The following is a 19,856-nucleotide window of genomic DNA, read 5'->3' on the forward strand; positions in this document are numbered from 1 at the left end:
ACGTCGAAAGTTCATTTTATCACAGTCATTTACAAAGCATTGTTTTCCCAGCCTACACTTACAGTTGACACATATTTCACCCTATTAGGGGCTTACAAAACTCAACGACAAATGGAATGCCACCTCCATTTCCGCGTTTCCTCCCTCTGGCTCTTTAGCAACGCGCAAGAGATGTGACCATTCAGGCGTGCTTCCATCCCAGCAAGTCATTTAAAATGTTGGACAAATTCTGCGGAGCCAAGGTTGAAAATGAGTTGGAGGGGGGAAAAAAAAAAATCTCAGAAATTCTCTTGCATACTGTCAGGAGTCCCAGCGGATTTGATTTACCACATACGGAATTGTGTGTTTCATTTTATATGTGCAAGTTCCATCTGATTTTCCACACCAAGCCGGAAACCCCCAGCCACCCTTTCAGTATATCTGAACAAAGAGCTTTACTGGATTGCCATGAGCTGCTGTTGTCTAAATGAACTTGACGGTGTCTCTCATAGACAATACTGTCTGAAATTTCAGACTGAATTCTGTCAGCACTGCCTTGGAACAGTTTCATGCTATCTCTGTCTTTTCAGAGTAACTCATGAACATCCCAGAGGTAATGGTTGAGGCTTGTTTTCTACTGTCTCATACCATATTTACTCAAAACCTGCTGAGCTTCACTCTTTTCTTTTCTTTTCTCTTTTTCTTTTTTACCAAGATGAAATGGCTCTAAAAATAAAGCCCATCTCTGTGCTCTTATTGCTTCAGATGTGAGAACTAAGTAATGGATGAAAGCAAGAGTGTTTGTGTGTATGTGTGTGTGTTTGTGTGTGTGTGTGTGTGAGAGAGAGAGAGAGAGAGAGAGAGAGAGAGATCTATTAACTATTGAGTTGTGGTTTCTGATTACAGTTTTGTTGTTTGTTTGTTTTTGCTCTTTTGTTGTTGTTTTTTTTTTTTTATATAAATGTATTTGCTTCATGGAAGCTTTCCTGTCTAATTTAAACAAAATGTTTTTAGTAATAGGGATGTGGTTGATTTGAGGCAATTAATGAAAAGTAATTTGTTTTCCACAACCCAAACTCCTAAACTAGATTATGTATTACGTTACCCAAATCAACAAATCCAACAAAGTTGTCTTTATTGTTTCCTTCTCCATTTCCTGCATTGTCTTTTCAAATGACTTCCATCATTATTTATCTTTTGTAAGGACGATGCTATTTTGGTTTAATGCATTGCTGTCTCGGACTGTATCTCTCTTTTTTCTTTTTCTGTGCATTCGTTCCCCTCCAAGTGAAAAAGTAATGCATTTGACATGCCCTTAAAATGATTTAAGAGGGCAAGAGTAATTACACTGGGCTAGCAGAACTCCTGTTGGGAAAAAGAGGCTTGTTATCTGCATTTTATTGATTGCAATGCACTGCAGCAGTTGATTGTCATTTCAGATCATTTTTTTTGTAACGCTATGGGCACGATTCAATCAAACTTCCTCTCAACTGTGATTATGAAATTGTGCTTCTTACCATATAATTAGAATGGCGCCCAGCCTTTCCCTTCCATAGTTGATAAAAATTGTGGCTGACAAAAAAATTTGCTTTTCATATATTTCACTCAAGGATTCTTTTGTAGTGATATTGATAAAACTGGAAACTGTTTGAGTTGTTGACTTGTGCTGTTTCTTTTTTAAAGTTAGCTATTGTGTAAGCATACTGCACCTATATTCATGTAAAATATTTGTGTTAGTTTGTTTAGAGTGACTGTGACTGAATGTGCTACTAACTTATTATGCTAAGATATGTCTGATCATATTGATAATGGTGCAATGGACAACAGTTGCTATGTATCAGATATATGTGCTCACTCGTTCATGGTCACTCCTTTACTCATTTGCTTCCTGACTCACACACTGAGTCACACACTTGCTCACACACACTCTTTCGTTCTTGCCCTTTCTTATCACTATGTCACAAAAGCTATTCTTCTTTTACATGACTTTTTCATGCCGCTCCCAGGTGGAATATCTGGCAAGACAGAAAAAGTTGTCATCCTTCTGTCTGACAACAGTGTAGTTAGACTGGCGATTGGAAAGGAATAGAGAGAGAGAGAGAGAGAGAGAGAGACAGAGAGAGGGAGAGACAGAGAGACAGAGGCAGACAGAGGGAGAGAAAGAGAAAATGCATGTATGTGTTTGTGACCTCTGTAGTTACTATTCTGCCTTCAAAGGCTGAATGATATGGGACCAGTTTTACAATGTCGCTGACAGCCTGACAAATTCACAAGGGGATTTCTTCTCTCCACTGTTGTCATGTCCATAGCCAACAACAGCTTTGTAGATGCAAAGATTCACAGCTCCTCACATTTCCAAGCCTGTGTGTGTGTGTGTGTGTGTGTGTGTCCTTATTTCATCCTAATACACCATCCATACATCATAAAGATCTGCACAGTCAGTTCTTCAAAACTGAAATGCTAGAGTCTCTTACACGGGTTTCTTACCACTGGTGTGACGAATGGATTTTTGTGTGTGTGTGCACGCGCGCGTGTGTGTGTGTGTGCGCGTGCCTGTGTGTGTGTGTGTGTGTGTTTGTGTTCCAGGAGAGCCATAGTTTCCCCTGAGAAGCAGAGCTCCTTCTCTGAGGAGATGTCACGGCACACCCATCGTTTTGAGCGCGACTTCCGTGGGATTTGGGAACGGAGGGAACGCTGTGCCATCCTCAGCCCCAGCGTCAACAGCAGCTGCAGCTCCGTCAACGGCTGCAGCTCCGCCAACGTCACAGCCGCAGCTGTTGTTCCAAACAGCGGCAACAACCGGCCGGGCCTCCTACCCCTGCCCGTCATCCCGTCGTTATTGCCCACCCCCGTCACTGTGACAACCACCACCTCGAGTAACGAGCTCACTGGCAAGCGACTGGCCCCCACTCCCACCACCTCTGCGGCTAAGGTGAGTGTAAAGGAGCCCGGTTCACGTTCATTAGGCAGAGTGTCACTCAGGGCTGGTAATAGGATCAGCATAGCAGGTAATGTCATGTACACCCACTGTCAGTCTTCTCATAACAAAGAGATTGATGTAATCCTAATTTAAAGATGGATACCTAAACTAGGGTTAAGATAATTTTGCAGTCAGAACATGACAAATCTCACAAGCAATGTTGATTTAGGCTAGCGTTGACTGACATACGTAAAGGATAATGAACAATATATAAATAAATAACAGCTGTATGTGTTTCATTCAGGTATTATTTATTTATTATTGTTCATTATCCTTTTTCAAACACCATAATTTAGTAAAGCATGTCAGCTGATTTCAAGGTACCAATTTAGCTTCTTCAAGCATCTTTCAAAAATACTTTAAATATTCTGGTGAATAATATGTAATGCAATATATAATACAACCTTAAGCATGCATTGGACCTAACAACTTTAGTCAGTGCACTGTATATAATCCATGCAGAATTTGGATTTTCTATACATTGTTCTTCTAACCCATTATTATGAAATGGGAGGTTGATCATAAGAATTCCCTGTGAGACCAGTACAGACACAGACCAGTAAGGTTTGTTGCCTCTGCTGGCAGGAAAACAAAACCAAAATAAAAAAAGTACTGTTATGTCCCTCATCTTGGTCAGTCACTCTGTCATTTATCACAAATGGCCTCCAGTCATTCAGTCCATTCAGCGGAATATCCCCACGGATAATTCTCTCTTCCTCGTATCGCTGTCAGCCATCTCTGATAACAAATGGCAAGGCTGATTATTGATCTGTGTCAAGAAGAGACTCCTTCAGCTTCATTCTCATGTCCACAGACAGTAGGAGGTGGAGAGATGAGAGGATTAGAGATTTATGGCCGTCTTTACAGAGGAACATGTTGAGGGCAATAAAAATGCATACTTATGTATATCACATAAGAAGGATCTGATTTACTATCATTACTTGAGAATTCTATCATTTATTTGTGTCAGTGTTACACTTTACTATGATGTTGTTTGTAGAGCGTTATGGATACCATGGCCAACCGGTGACCTTTGTAGTAATTTTGCGTGTGGTTTTGGCCACTGAATAGTGTTTGATGCTTTGGATAAATAACACAGACAGTGCAATGATAGAATTGAGCTTGTTTATTGATTTGAGGCTCTATGTTGTTTGGGCTTGCTGATCTGACAAGTGAGTCTCTGAAATATATTTACTTGATAAATAATTCAGTGTATCATACAAATACATCTTCCAAGTTATTGTCATGTTTCTGTTTGTCTGTCTGTGATCAGTTTATAACTTAGTCTAACACACACACACACAGACACAAACACACACACACACATATACACACATGGAGTATATGCACTTATTTTGTTGAAGCTGTTATTCATGTTCTCTTGTAGGCCAGATCATTATGTATAAAGTAGATGCATAGATATACCTTGAGACATACATCAAGAAATGATTTCGTGTCTCATGCTTAAGTCATTCTATGAGATATTGCATAACGTTATTTACCTGTGAAGCAGCAGAAGTCAACACTGATACAAATGAATGAATTGATGTTGGGTTGCTGTATTTGGCTGTCTTTGGTCTTGTTTTATGAATAGCGTAAACACTCTAATTCGAACAGTCGAATTCCTTGATTTCCATATGACATTTGCCTGTGCCTCTTTCTTCTGGGGTGGGTTCAGTATGAGCTTCTGTTTTCCAGCATGCCATTCAAATGGCAAGAAATCATTCAATTATCTCTAAGATTGAAAGATTATATTGCTTTCTAGGGAGCATCGTAACAGTACGCAAGGTCGTAACAGTATTTTTTTTTTCTACTGTAAGAGCTGTAAGATTACATTATGTGGTTAGCTTGAAGGACTTTGAATGAAAAGTGTAATGAAATCTTCTGTTTAGCTGTCTTCAGCTCAGCGTAAGGTAATGTATGTTGCCTCTAAGTTTAAGTGCTTAGACATGGCACAAGTAAAAAGATGTTCGTAAAACTTTGAAGAGGTCTCCTCAGCCCCTAAAATCAATTTGTCTCCAATTAACATGGTAATGTCCTATCCATGACTCTAATAATTACGTGACTTGTGCTAGGGATTTAATTAATCATAGACTAATTGGCCTAGACTATTGCTGTAATTGAACTGTATGTGCTATATGCTTTGTTACAGTGCATACTGTAAGAAACCAAGAATATATCTGGATTAGTATGTTTCTCCTTGAAAGATCTCAGTGTACACAATGCCTGTGGAAATGGACCTGGACCACCCAAAAAGGGGATACTTCCATTGCTTTGTTTAGAGTGAAACATGTCACTATTATATTTGGCAATTTTGATAGAGAAATTAAAAAGCACATCATCTCTTCCTACATCATTTCCTACATCACTCATTCACTCCTCACTCTCTACACAATTTTGACAGCGTCAGAGTTTATTTAACAGTCGCTAGAAACTCAACAGAGAGATATGTGATATATGATCAGAGAGTGCCGCACTTAAGAACAGGCGCAGACTAACACATGCGCGCGCGCGCACACACGCACACACACACACACACACACACACACGCACACACACACACACACAGAGAACTCTCATTTAATTTTGCTGCCCCGTCACTGTTTGGTTTTGCTGGGCTGATCTCGGCTGAAAAATCAAGTGTTTCATTTTATGTGCGTCATCTGCCTCCCTTCAGCTACACAGCTCAACAAAATCTCATTTTGTCAGCAAAGCTGAGTTATGTAAATGTGTGGTAGGTGTAAGTTAAAAGGCATGCCTCTACGAGATATTAATGTTCTCTACACTGATCACCAAATGATAAACTCTGAGTGAATGTCAGAGTAATTGCAATTAATGCCATGATTTACTCATTACTCTCCTCTAACAGTAATTACTCTGACGTGATAGAAAATATCACAATATTGACTTTATAAAGATTAAAGTTCAAAGATGCAGAGAAAATTTCTTAATGAGCCTAAAGGGGGAAAAAAATTGAGTGGTGAACATTCAGTGTGATTAGACATTATTGGCAACCTGCTGGAGTTCTCGGCATCACAGGCTCCAACTGTCTGGCTATGACAGGGATTTCTGACATGCAAGCACAGTAGCTTGCTGTGGTCCAAAGAGCCCCAGTACCCTGGAGAGTGGCGCACTTTGAGGTTGGATATTTGGAATACGTTCATCTGATGTCACACGAAATTCACCTCCAAAGGAAGCTCTTTTTAGAATGCCTTCTGCAAGGAGGCTGTGTTCACAAACTAAGGGCCAAGAGTTCTCTCTTTTGAACACCGAGTGGAGAGTTCTGTGGAGCTTAAGGCACAAAAGAGCAAAGCTGCTGTCTTTGAGAACATGACTGGGCTTCTTTCAAAGACATATATGGGTGGCTACCATTGATCTATGTCACAGAAGTTGTTCTTCAAGAAGCGAGAAGCCTTCTTTAAAAAAAAAAGAGTCCACTTAAAGACATGGCATCAGTTTCACCTGGTTGCTAACCGTAGGCTTAGGCTTGTGGTGAAGCTAAAGGCGAAGAACTGTGTTGACAGCGGAGATAGGAAAAGCAAATAGGGCCGTGACAGCATTTATGGTGTACTGGTTCTTTGAGAGATGTGGACAATGATCCAAGCTGTAGCCTGGAGGATTAGCAGAATGAAGGACAGCCATGTCCTCAAATGGAGTCGGCTTATTGAACTGGAGGAGGTGAATCTGTTCACACACAAATGGATGAGGTATTCTGAGCAGCAGTAATCTGTGATTGGCAGTGAGTGGCCATTACATTTATTATTGAACATTTGGAAGGCTCTTTGGATTTATCAAGTCTCTCCTCTGTTCTGGAAAGCAGTTTTTAGAATCTATAATGTAAAGAGACATCAGGCAAACAGACAAACAGATAGCCTTTTTTGGAAGCTGTAAGCAAAAAAAAAAAAAAAAAGGATCTGAAACTCAGTGTATCACTAACAGTTTCCATGGATCATCATGAAGTGCTTTGTTCAAATCTTGTTCTTTTCACTCAAGCTCAGAACTTTTATCCCCGCCAAGGAGGTTATGTTTTCGGTGTGGTTTGTTGGTTTATTTGTTTGTTGGTTTATATGTTTGCTTGTCAGCAGGATTACAGAAAAACCATTGGGCTGGTCTTTATGAAACTTGGTGGAAGGGTGGAAAGGAACCCATTCGATTTTGGTGTGGGTCCGAGTCACAGGGTGGATCCACCTATTATTTTCCACCTTTTTTGGAAGCTGTAAGCAAAAAAAAAAAAAAAAGGATCTGAAACTCAGTGTATCACTAACAGTTTCCATGGATCATCATGAAGTGCTTTGTTCAAATCTTGTTCTTTTCACTCAAGCTCAGAACTTTTATCCCCGCCAAGGAGGTTATGTTTTCGGTGTGGTTTGTTGGTTTATTTGTTTGTTGGTTTATATGTTTGTTTGTCAGCAGGATTACAGAAAAACCATTGGGCTGGTCTTTATGAAACTTGGTGGAAGGGTGGAAAGGAACCCATTTGATTTTGGAGTGGGTCCGAGTCACAGGGTGGATCCACCTATTATTTTCCACCTTCGTTAACATTGCGAGGCAGGGCAAAAATGAACTGAATTTGTTGTGCATGCGTCAACCCATCGTAATTGCAGTGAATGGTGTGCCATGACTAAACGTACAACAAAACATAACAGCCACCTCAAACATCACTGTAGAGACAAATGCGGCAGGTATGTAAGAAATAAGCAATCTCTAAATCATCCTTGCTGTTTTTTCAAAGTCGATATGACCATATTAAGCCTATTTAAAGGTTATTGTGAGCTTACATAACACTTACATAATTGCTAATCGTTTCTTATAATAATTTAGCTTTCACAGTCATACATTCTGACTTTTATGTTCTAATACATGTGGAAATATATTCAGACAGATATAATGGTTGCAGTTGCAGATTGAATGTCGTAGAAGAGTGGACTATTGGCCTTGGTGGAGGTCTGCACTCTCTGAGTTTTTTTTTTAATAATTCTTGTACAGTAAGTGAAGCTACATAGCAGTGTGTAGGAGAAAAATGGGATAAAAACTTACTGTTCTTCAAAATATTGAAGAGCCAACCAAGTACACATACATTCTGAACATTTGCCTGTTTCTGTCTTTTTTTTTTTCTTTTTGGTTCATTTTTGTTGGCACTTATTGCAAACTCACAAAAGGTCACTTACAGTCATCTAACCACCCACTTTCTTATAAGTGAGAATGCTTTGTTCTTGCCTGGAGACAAAGCTTCTCCAATATTCCAACTTACAACTTAGAATATCACATTTCTATTGCAAATACCAATATTTGTTGTAATAAGGCTGTTTTAGTATGAAAAATTAACAAGTGTGCTGAGTAGAAGGTAGATTGTAAAAGAAAATAAGGCATTGATGTAATAAAATTTGCCTTAAATAAAGAATGACAAACATTACGTAACTCTTCTCTCATCAGCCGTTACATAGCCATAGGCACTACATATGTCTATCCATAGATGACTCAATATGCTTGCAGCTATTGACTATAACTTCACCAGTGCTGTCATCAATGAGTGTAAGCCTACTTTACTGGCTGAGAGATAAAGCCATCAGTGGGTTAATAGACAAGCTTAGCTGATATCATGGAATTCTTTAGAGGGAGCTATTTAAACACATGCCAAGCAATGCAGTCTTCTGATACATAAAATCTTAAATATTCTCCGAGACTTGGTAAGGGTTGGATCCTACCTCTGTTATATTGCCTGTGTGCTGTTGTGGTTGGAATAAATCCATTTCTATATTTGATGCCTGTTCCGGAACAGTCACCTCTAGATAGCAATGCCACCCCCATAGTTCAGCAATAGCAATAATATGTTAATTTAACTTTGGATTTCAGTTGCTTCTGTTTTTTGGGGGTTTTTTGGAAAGGATATGTTTCAACATAATTAATTTTGCAGGAGTGGGGAGTAAATTTCTTTTTTTTCTTTTTTTCTTTTTTTTTTTTTTTTAGTTTAGATATTTTTTTCTCTCACATTTACACTTGCTGAAATTTACAGCATGGAATGGAAGAGGCATGAAACAGGGATCTCATGACTGTTCAGTGTTTAGATTCAGAGAAGACTGCAGAGCTACAGATTCAGAAAAGAATGCACAGAGATAGTTTCAGGAGACAAGGTTGGGAGAGGACTGCCGTGTCGTTCCTCTGCCCATTTAAAAGACATCGTAATTAACGTATGGCAGTGACCACACGGCTGGCTTGGACTGATTTGTACATTTAGGCCTGAAGTCTTTGTAAGCAGCTCAGGTTCAGAATAAGTTTGGTAATCCTTTTTTTTGTGTGAATGACTGAAGCAGTATCCCATTCAGGATTCAGTACTTTTGTAGTACTTCAGTACACCATACTCAAGCTCGAGAATATGGCGATCCAAGAACCAGAAGAGAGGAGAGGAGAGGAGAGGAGAGGAGAAGAGAGGAGAAGAGAAGAGAGGAGAAGAGAGGAGAGGAGGGATGTTAATATGTTAAGTTGACTGCAGTTGGCTTACTAAGAGGTGTGTGGAGGGGGAGGCAAATTCTCAGACTGTGTGGTGAATATTCATCTACTCATTATTCTAACTATAACACTCTTATCTAGAGCAATCTGCAGCTCTTGGTCCCTGCTCACATTCTCAAGAAGTATATCTCACTGTGAATGGCAATGAACTTCAGACCATTTTAATCAATTTTAAATTGAAATTCAAATTGCATCTAAGAAGATAGTTCCGGTATGCAGATTATACCTCTGTAAAATACGACAAAATTGAAGCAAAGAACAGAACTAAAGAATAATTGTGATTTATCTGTGTAGATGATTATTTTGATGAAGTGTTGTAGTCTTTTACTCAGACTAGTTCACAACAGACATGTGGAATGTAAATACCATTGTTGTTAGTGTTTCATTGTAATAGAATTTCGAGCTCTGCAAGCCTTTCATATTAAAATATAATCCTTTCGAGTTTCATTAATCAATGTTTAATCATTAGTCAATGACTATTTTTTAACTCGCAGACCAATGTCTTTTTTGAGAAATGAATAAAGATAGCAAGAAGAAGCTATACCGTTTTATTTCTAATGCTTACCTGCACTGAAATGAAACTCTGTGTCTCATGTTTATCAAAAGATACATTAAACATATATATATATATATATATATATATATATAGTTACATGTGATAACATTTTACTGTCCACCAGTATGGCAAAACTGATATATTCCACAAAAATCATTCCAATTTTAAACCAGGCTGTGTGGTAGTGCACCATCAAAGAGGCATGTTAGGGTTTTCATCGAATACATTTTTGAAGGTTTGTTTTTGCTTCATGTATGATCCCACAGCTCTTTGTTTACGCAGTCATCTCTTTTATCACTATGGCAGTGTAGTGCCATATTAGCTAAGAGACCATTCAGAGATGTACTCCGTTCTCTGTGCTCTACATCCGCTAACCCACTGCAGAGAATATTTTCCCTGATGAAACCATCATTGCAGATAATGAAAAAAAGCAACAGAGAGAGCTTGAGTGATATATATATATATATATATATATATATATATATATATATATATATATATATATATATATATATATATATATATATATATATATATATATATATAGAGAGAGAGAGAGAGAGAGAGAGAGAGAGAGAGAGAGAGAGAGACTGAGATTAAATGATGGGGAATATGACTGGGAATTGAAATATGTTTGGATGGAAATCATTCACAAATAGGGTAGCTTCCACAGAAGATATTTGTCTCAAGATATTTGTATAGTCATTGGTTCCCAAAGAAAAGACTTTAGAGGTCTACATATACTTTGAATAATTACCAGGAAGACTCAGTACATTCCTGACTGTCTATGATCTGCGATGTGCCATAGCAATGCTAAAGCTTAGATGCAGAGCCCACTGAGTTTGTGGCTTTTCATGCTACACTGGCCCATGAAGCAGTCCCAGTAGGACTAACTGAAAGTTCAGAACTTTTGTCCAGTTGCCAGAAATGGTGTAAAGTTCTAGACCCAAAAAAGAATGGGAAAACTTTTTAAAATTAGTGTTTTCTTCTGTGTGTGGTGATGCTGTCTTAATATGTCCTGATAGTATGAATTTTTAAAATAAAAATTGCAAGATGTCACACAATAATACCACCGCAGCATCAGAATAAAATAAAAACATACAAGGAAGCTGCTTGCAAATATGAAAGTATGTACCATCTCATTACACAGAGTATATACACAGTGTGAAATGAGTGACCCCCTAGCTCACAGCTCTAATTACCATTCGCATAAAACCATATGTTCCATGTATAATTAGGATTTTAACATGGTTATGAAAACACACACACACACACTCACACATTTTTCTCTTCTTACTGAAAGTCACTTTACATCACTGTGAAGCAACTCTTCTTTTTTACCTTTCCCCCTTGAATTACAATCAATGTGAGTCAGATAAGAATTAATGAAGAAAATGTTCTCTATATAGATCTTACTTTCCTTTGCCAAGTCAAATTGCTAAGGGCCGACCTTGGATTTTCCTACATTGTTGATGGCACTAATCTGGAACAATAGCGTAATTAAAAGAGTGAGTGGAATGGAATATTAACAAAGCAAAATGATGAACCAGTGTCTGGCGAATGGGGTGTAATTGGGGATGTAGACAGTAATTAAAGGTTGGTTTGGTTTGTTTGTTGTTTACTGTCTCATTCTCACCATTTGAATCAGGTCTCTGTGCACCCGTCGGGAGAGAATCAGACACAGGGGCAAGTCCTTGCCTCAAACATTCGATGGGGACAGACGCCAATAAACCAGTCCACTCCCTGGGAGACAGATGAACCCCCCACAAAACAGATGAGGGAGAAAGACATTACAGGTGAGGAATGTGAATGAGTATAGAATGGGTTTAAAGAAGACGCCAACTGTGTAACATAGCCAAAAAGCTATATTACTAACATTATATCCAATATAAATTCAACAAATGGATGAAAAAATGTTAAGTGTCATTTTATTACTGCTATTTATTTTTGTTTCTTACTGTGTGATGACTTTTTGATGCCATAAAAATGGATATTAATTTGTCATTGAATAAAAAAAATACAGATCTGAAGTGATTATTCCATGGTAATCCACTCCATGTTTAAAGTGCTGCTTTTCTCACCTTTTATTTCTGACTTGCCATTCAACATACTCAGCTTACCCTCTCTTAGATATGAATGAAATTCCACTGGGCTTAAGTGTTGGGTCTTTCTTTCAAAGAAAAAAAGAGGGAAAAAAACTGCTAAAATCCATTGGGAAGTGCATTGCATTTAACTAACCACTTCGGTGTTTATATGAATCTATAATTTAACTGTCGTTGAAAGGAAAAGAAACAGTGAGACCCCTTGTGAAACACTTTATGGCTATAACTTTGATACACCTTTTCATATATTCTGTGACATTTGCTGATCACTTTGCATTTGCAATGACTGTAGACACACGCATGCGCATTGAGACCTTTAGGGTAATCTTGTCTTATGCTGTGTTTAAGGTGGTTTGCTTTTATTTATTTTTAGCTCTGATATTACCAGTAAAATAATTCACTATGCTATGCTGGTATATCAATTATTATTATCTTGTGTTGTATATTATTTTATCCTTCAGAGAAGCTATGCTAGTTGCTAAGCACCATTCACTGAAATGAGCAGTGCTCCGTTTTTCAGGTCCTCTCTGGCCTCCACCAGTTGCCACGGTCGGTCAGCAAGTAAACCTCTTGGCTCAAACCTACGGCATGGCCCAGCCTCCTGTGTACAGCCAAGGAGTGACAGTCCAGGCTCCTATCATTGGAGTGACCCCTGCTATCCAGACACCAGTACCCCCACCTCACCCACTTCTGCCCACACACTACCAGCTTCCCCAGCCACCCTCACAACCTTTGGCCAGCATGGTGCTAAACGTCCAGAACCAGCCGCTTGGGGTTACCGGTCTGCCGCCTATCACCGTGTCCCCCATGACTGGGGTCTGCCAGGTCACTCACCCTGTTCACACGGTGGTGGGTAACGGTCACATGACTCACCCCATGGTACAGCCCTCCACCATACCGTCCACCACGCTTCCTAGCACTGCCACTCTGACCAATGGCCAACTCACCTTCCCCGCTCCACCTCTTCCCCTGGCTAATCCGGAGACCACCAACGGACTCCAGATGCTCCGAACTGTTGGGATGGGGAAGTATGAATTCACAGATCCCTGGCATCCCAAAGGTAAGTTCTCAGAGGTTTTAAATTGAAGCCTTACTCATATTAGTCCGTAGTGCTTTGCTGACTATAGAGCAGAAGCAATATTATTTTTCTGGTCCCCAGCAAATTCACTGACTCAGTGTGCTCAGCTGATGATCTACAACACATTTATTACCCCTGTGACTATCACTTTCAATAAAATTTCTCATCCATGTCTTTCTCCAAGTGAGTAAGTGTTTAAATTTTTTTGTTTTGTTTGTTTGGTTCTGTTTTTTGTTTTGTCTTGTCTTGTCTTGTCTTGTCTTGTCTTGTCTTGTCTTGTTTTTATTGTTGTTTTTTTTTTTTTTTACTCAACCAGTAAAAGTATGGAAAAACAAAACCATGAAGGTAATCATTGTTCAGAACATGCAGATAAATGTGTATAAAGTGTACTTCATAAACATTTTTTTAGTTATATCATGAATGAAATCACTGATGTAGAGATTATCCTTATAGTTATCAAATAGCTAATGAAGGAGCAGTTTTCTGTTGTCCAAAAAGAGTACTAAAAGAAATAAAGATATAGAAATAGCATCAAAGATATAGCATCATGATGTCATTAGCAGAACAACTAACATGTAGCTTAGATAAAAGTTCTCTTAAGATAGCACCAGCATAAAGAAACCATGGGTGGCTCTTTCTTTCATGAAATCACAGAAGTACTTTTGTTATCTGAAATATTCAGCGTCACTGGATTCATGGACACTTCACTGTGTTTCAGCATGATGCAAATGCCTTACAGATTCATTTTAAATGTTATATATATATATATATATATATATATATATATATATATATATATATATATATATATATATATATATATATATATATATATATATATGCTATTGGATATATGATATGTAATCAACAGCGTAAGTATTTACCTAGAGGGGCTGTTGTGAAATCAGTTGTCATCAGTGGTCACGTAATCAGTTTAGACTCAATCCATAGTCTGATGGAATTACACAGCTAATATTAAATACATTCTGCACATAATAGGCATATAATGTTGAATGTAAAATTGATATAGCATAGCAAAAAGAAATCCTGGAGAGAAACCAGCTGCAGTCTGCACGAGACCTAATTTATATTCCAGCAGGACAATTATCAGAATCACTCTGCCAAAGCCTCTGTGGAATGGCTCTAAAACAAAGAGTTAATATTCTGGAGTGACCCATCCAAAACTCAGACTTCAGTTCAGCATTTTTTGGGATTTAGCAGGAGTTGTAATGGCAGTTTCCCAAAAGTCCTCATCAAATATGATGTAGATGCAACAATTTTGTGATGATTGGACAGAGATTGCAGTGTCCTAAGGTACAAAGTTAGAGATTTGGCCAAGAAGACTCATGGCTATACATATTTTTACCAACACCTCAAACATTGACTTGAAGGGAGGGAATAATCATAGTTCTTTATGTTTAATGTTTACAATCAGCATATGGTTATCTGTGGAATTTTGTGGGCATTTTGTGTTGATCAGTGGAAAAACTCCCCATTAAAGATGTTATTTTATATGATGTAACATGATAAAAGGCATAAAAATTTTAAAAGTGTCCATACTTTTGACAACCGCAGTGGTTCCTAAGAAAGGTTAATTGCTGAAAATAAAATGTTGAGTGTACTGTAACAGTGAACTCAAGACAAGATGGAGCATAAAATAACAGTTGAAAAAAAATCAGCCAGCTAGATTTTGCTAAGTAATACATTCAGTCTTATTTTCCAGAATTATTCAAATGGAACCCAGTTGGTTCTGTAATAATGAAGAAAATGGTGTGGCCAGACTCAAATGGTGTTTTCTGCTTTCAGAAAAATCTCTCAGATATTCTGTCAAGCTACAGGCTAAAGATCTGTTCCACTACATCTCCTGTAAATTGCATGTCATGTTGCATTACCAGAAATATTAATCCTCAGCAGGGGCAGGAACTCAAAGACTGCAGAAGCAGCTTTGCTGCCCACTTATCTCCTTGTAATTGAGATTGCAAAGTCCATTCAAGAAGTCACCATACACTGGATAAGCACAAACATCTGTCCCAGTTTACTAGACCATCAATAATGAGATGTCCTTGCTATGAAGAATTGCTAATGCTTAGTTTTCTTGCGTGGCATACCCACTATTTTGATAGAATCCAAAAGGTGATGCTGCTCAGTTCTCAAGAGAAAATCAAAATAGTTGACAGTTTGTGTGGTTAGATGCAATGCATGTTTATGAGTCCCTGCTTTGCTAGATTAGGAGCATGAGCCATTGAATGAATCAACATTCATTCAAATGTTGGATGTTGTTTCCACAAATCAATGATTGTTTTTAACCAAACATGGATAAATGTAATTTGAGCTTCGCATAGCATTTTTGAAAGTGTCCACAGGCACCTTTATACTATTTTCGCATTTTTACGTGATTGCAGCAATACAATTAGGGACTAACATTGTGAACAACACTGACTTAGTCTCATAAGCAGAGTTTACTGATTCATACAGTTAGATTTACTGACATCTCCTCTATACATAAAGAAGAACAATATTATTAGGAATGGAACGTGACTTCCAGGATTAAGCTCATTAATTTGAATAATCTTGAGTCTGCCTTTTGGGTGTAGAGGCAGTACTTGCCTCATTAGTATGGTTATGTACCTCATTATCATAACATGAGTGCTAGTGTTAGGAAGGTGTAAGGTTGTCAGGTCTATTCTGGGATGAGGTCTCTTAATTGTTTTTCCAGAAATGTTCTCAAATAGCATCTCTGCCAACTCAACAGAAGCTCAGAAAGCCCTCTGCAGCTGCTCTCTGCACGGAATAAGAGAAATGTCAGTCATCAAATGACCTGTTCCCAGCCCAAATCTCTCTGATTAGACCCATGGGTCAATGGGATTTATGCAGATTGGCCAAGATAAGGAGCTAACAGACTGAAACAGATACTGAACTTTTAATGAATAAAATACGCACGTTTTTAGGGGAAAAAAGTAAATAATATTATGATTAAATGAGATTGAAATCAAAGATATTATATTTAATATATTAGGTAAGAAGAATACACTGATCTATTTAGAACAGTATGAGTACATTTTGATTAATTTACATATTAGAATGGAGGAAAAGGTTGAGAGTGCTGCAGAGCACATTAATAAAAGAAATGTGATAATCTACTGTACAAGTGCCTTGCCTTTGCTGAGTTGGAAATGACCTTGAAGATTATGTAAATACTAATTTACAAACCTGGAAAAATAACTGAATATTGTCCACTCTGCTTGCCAGAGGAGCCAGCCCAGTGGAAAGGACATGTTTAACAGCTCCATAACACCATTTCTCTAACAGTAGGATCGAAAATACCAATCCCTTTACTCCATTTCAGGTTGGTGGGCTGCTTTTAATTTAGTGAATTTGAAATACCCTTGCCTCTTGCTCTCTCAACATTTGGATTTGGGTCAGAAGCAATTTCAAGGAATGTGTGTGGCTGCACGTTCGACCATGGGCTGACATTGAATTTATCTCAAGGAGCAGCACATACAATATGCAGAATCTTAAATGACTGGATGTTCTCATTATAAGAACAGGTCAAGCTCCTGCTCTCTAGGGAGGGGTTTAAAGCTTTAATGAGTGTTTTGTTTTAGAAATTAATAAGAACAAAGATAGCTGTAAATGTGAGATATACGGAAATTGATTTTACTTCAAAACCGAATATATATATATATATATATATATATATACACACACACGCATGTATGTATGTATGTATGTATGTACCATTACTGCCTTTTAATTTGACCTAAGAAGACCTCTGAACTCTTTCAGTTACTTTGATTGTGAATGTAATATTCTAAGTTTCAGGTGAAGTGTAGCTGCTCAAAGTTTAACACGAAAATTTAATGTGAATATAAATAAGAAAAGGCTGTAAGTTGGGAGTTTAGTTGAGCGTGTTGTTGTAAATATTAAAGTTTTGTCTTTGTACTTAAAGTGAGGTGGAAAGCAGAAGAATGGGGTCATTGAGCAGACTGTGGGGCTTATTGTCTGTTCTTGGCTTCTGTATGTATTTATTCTGACCTCATCCCTCTGTCTGCCCTCGCACTGTCCATCCTTTATGAGAACTTTTCATCTCCTGTCTGTACCGCCATTGTTATCAGTTCATGGCTCCTTTGTACCAGAAGGACATTTCTCATGCTGTAGAATTTTCCCTAGATCCACAGAGAATTCTGTGAGAAAGGATCCCTCTGTAGACGTCTCTTCTCCTCAATCACAACTAGATTCTATTTCTTTAAAAGATAAGAGTGCAGAGACATACCAGTTTCTGTACCGCACAATATGGGAGAACAAATTCTAAGATGTAAAGTATCAGATCGTGTTGCCATTGGTGTGTGTTAGCATTTGCATATGAATGCAAATATACATATATATGTATGACATACTCAATCTGTCAATACAGACTGAAATTCAGGAATTTCAGATTAGTTAGAATGTCTGTTCCCCCTGGCCTTAGAAAGATGTCCTGTGCTATTTCCTGACTGGCCAACCTCTTGAGAACACTGACCCACTTAAATCGAGAATAATTAGCTGCCATGCTATTCACATGGTCGCAGCGAAATTAGCAGGGAGAATATTACACAGATAATCATACATGTGGTTTCTCTTATAACTTCATTCAAATGCCAGAAAAATAGCTGTCAGACAAAGACACATGCAATATTATACTGTCCGTGCATAGGGAACTCCTCTAATTTTTTAAAATGTATTCTATAGAATCTTGTTGACAGTGGCTGTTACTCACTCCCATTACAAAAAGATGGAGCACATTTTCCCTCTGCAGTGCATCATCTCATAAAATGAAATAACTTACAAAACTAGATTTGCGGGAATAAAGCCCCTCTTCGGTTATTGCAACTTTCATTGTTGTGTGGAATTTTTTTGCTGGCCCTTGACATGTCAAACTTTAAACTTTTGAAAAACAGCAAAACAGTTTCTCTGTGATCCTTCAGTTGATGTAGGCTACACGCAGAAAATGAGAAAGGCCAAAACTGTCATGAGAAATAGTGGTATGTCCAACAGTTGTTCTACATCAGGAGTTTAGATTGGCAGTTTAAACTGTCAGAAGCGGCTGTGATGATTGATATATCAAATCCTGACGTTCTTGATAGATATATGCTCGTGATGTGTGTAGTGTTGAGAGGTTTCTGCTGTGCAAATTTAGAGAGTTGGTTCCATCTGATCACACTGAGGTTATTATCTGCTTTAACATGTCAAGATATGTAAGATGTTACAAGATGATGTACAAGACAGTACATCCGAAACTCAACAGTCCATACAACCGTTCTTTCTTTCCTTCTTTCTTTCTTTCTTTCTTTCTTTCTTTCTTTCTTTCTTTCCTTCTTTCTTCAGTATTAGAATATGTTCAATTTGTTAGCATCTTTACAAACTGTGAAATATATATATTTTTTGATATTGGTCCACTGTCTTTTTTTTTTTGTCTTTCATAGACAACTGTTGACTTCATGCTGAAATCTGTCTTGGCCACTGCATAGTTCTGCACACTGACTGAATGCAAATGTATGTTTGTCATAGCAACATGACCAATATGCTGTCTGATGGAAATGTTAACCCTCTGTTCTTCAAGTAGTGGAGTCATTTTTCTCATGCAAGATCATTTCATTCTTCTGCTCTTGCGTCTTTTTCAGCTCTCTAGATTCACTGATTTACCACAAACAAATTCCCTTTTCCTCTAGAAAATATTTAAAGTATATCCTGATATCTGTCAGTCTTCTGTCTTTGAAAGTTTTTTTTTAACAAAATGAGAATATTGCTATCTTTGTTCTTTTTCCTCTTCTGCAGAAATGTTGAAGGAGTTGAACCAACAGCGGCGAGTGAAAGAGTTTACAGACCTGAAAATAATTGTTGAAGGCAAAGAGTTTGAAGTCCACCAAAATGTTCTAGCTTCCTGCAGCTTGTATTTCAAGGACATGGTGAAAAGGTTTGCTGTTGATGGATTCTGTTCTCTTTGTAGGGTACATTTGTGTTGCTTTTTTCTTCCTCCCCTCTCTTGCAGGTGTGAAGACAGAGGTTCCTATCACAGGGCCAGTAGCCATTCCTTCTGTTTCTCAAATGAATGTATTTCATTGTGAAAAAAAGGTCAACACTTATCCTACCCTTTCATCTCCACTCACTAAATGAGCAAATTTACATTTTAATGGGCATAAAAAAGTTCCATGACTGGGGATTTTCTGTTTTTTTTTTTTTTTTGGTTTTTTTTTTACACAATTTAAATGTCAGAACTAACTGAGGAGAGATTTCAGAACTGGCTCCACCATATCTGATCAGCACTTCGCTCCACCTCTCCCTCTCGAGTGCTAATAGTGCTAGTGGAAGCTTCTTCATCTCAGCATTTACCTGCTGTTATTCAATGGATTTCTCAGAAAACCCCATGAACTCGTAATTTACAAGTCTGCACATTGCTTTAGAGAAACCATTAGGTGAAACAGCTACCCAATAACTTATTTGCCTCATTTGCTTTATGAAATCCCGTTTTGCCTCGTCACGTTGAGCGAGGAAGCTCTCTTTTTCTGACCTCTTTCCCTCTCTACTGCTAGGCTCAGCCTCTTGCCTGCTGCTTTGGCCACGTGTTTTGGTCATATCTGTCTCTATCTTGTGCTTATAGCAAAGTAAACGTGTGTT

General features: G+C 38.1%; 1 protein-coding gene across 1 annotated transcript in view; it reads left to right on the plus strand.

The window, feature by feature from the left end:
* Nucleotides 1-2,587: 2,587 nt before the first annotated feature.
* Nucleotides 2,588-19,856, plus strand: part of LOC115822043 (kelch-like protein 29) — a 54,468-nt gene continuing 37,199 nt past the window's right edge. The window contains exons 1-4 of the mRNA XM_030785693.1: nucleotides 2,588-2,936; nucleotides 11,693-11,818; nucleotides 12,645-13,184; nucleotides 19,017-19,155. Of these exons, the coding sequence (XP_030641553.1) occupies nucleotides 2,612-2,936; nucleotides 11,693-11,818; nucleotides 12,645-13,184; nucleotides 19,017-19,155 (1,130 nt within the window). The 5' untranslated portion in view covers nucleotides 2,588-2,611. The remainder of the gene's footprint in view (nucleotides 2,937-11,692; nucleotides 11,819-12,644; nucleotides 13,185-19,016; nucleotides 19,156-19,856) is intronic.

This window comes from Chanos chanos, chromosome 1 (assembly GCF_902362185.1).
Source record: "Chanos chanos chromosome 1, fChaCha1.1, whole genome shotgun sequence".
Lineage (NCBI taxonomy): Eukaryota > Metazoa > Chordata > Actinopteri > Gonorynchiformes > Chanidae > Chanos > Chanos chanos.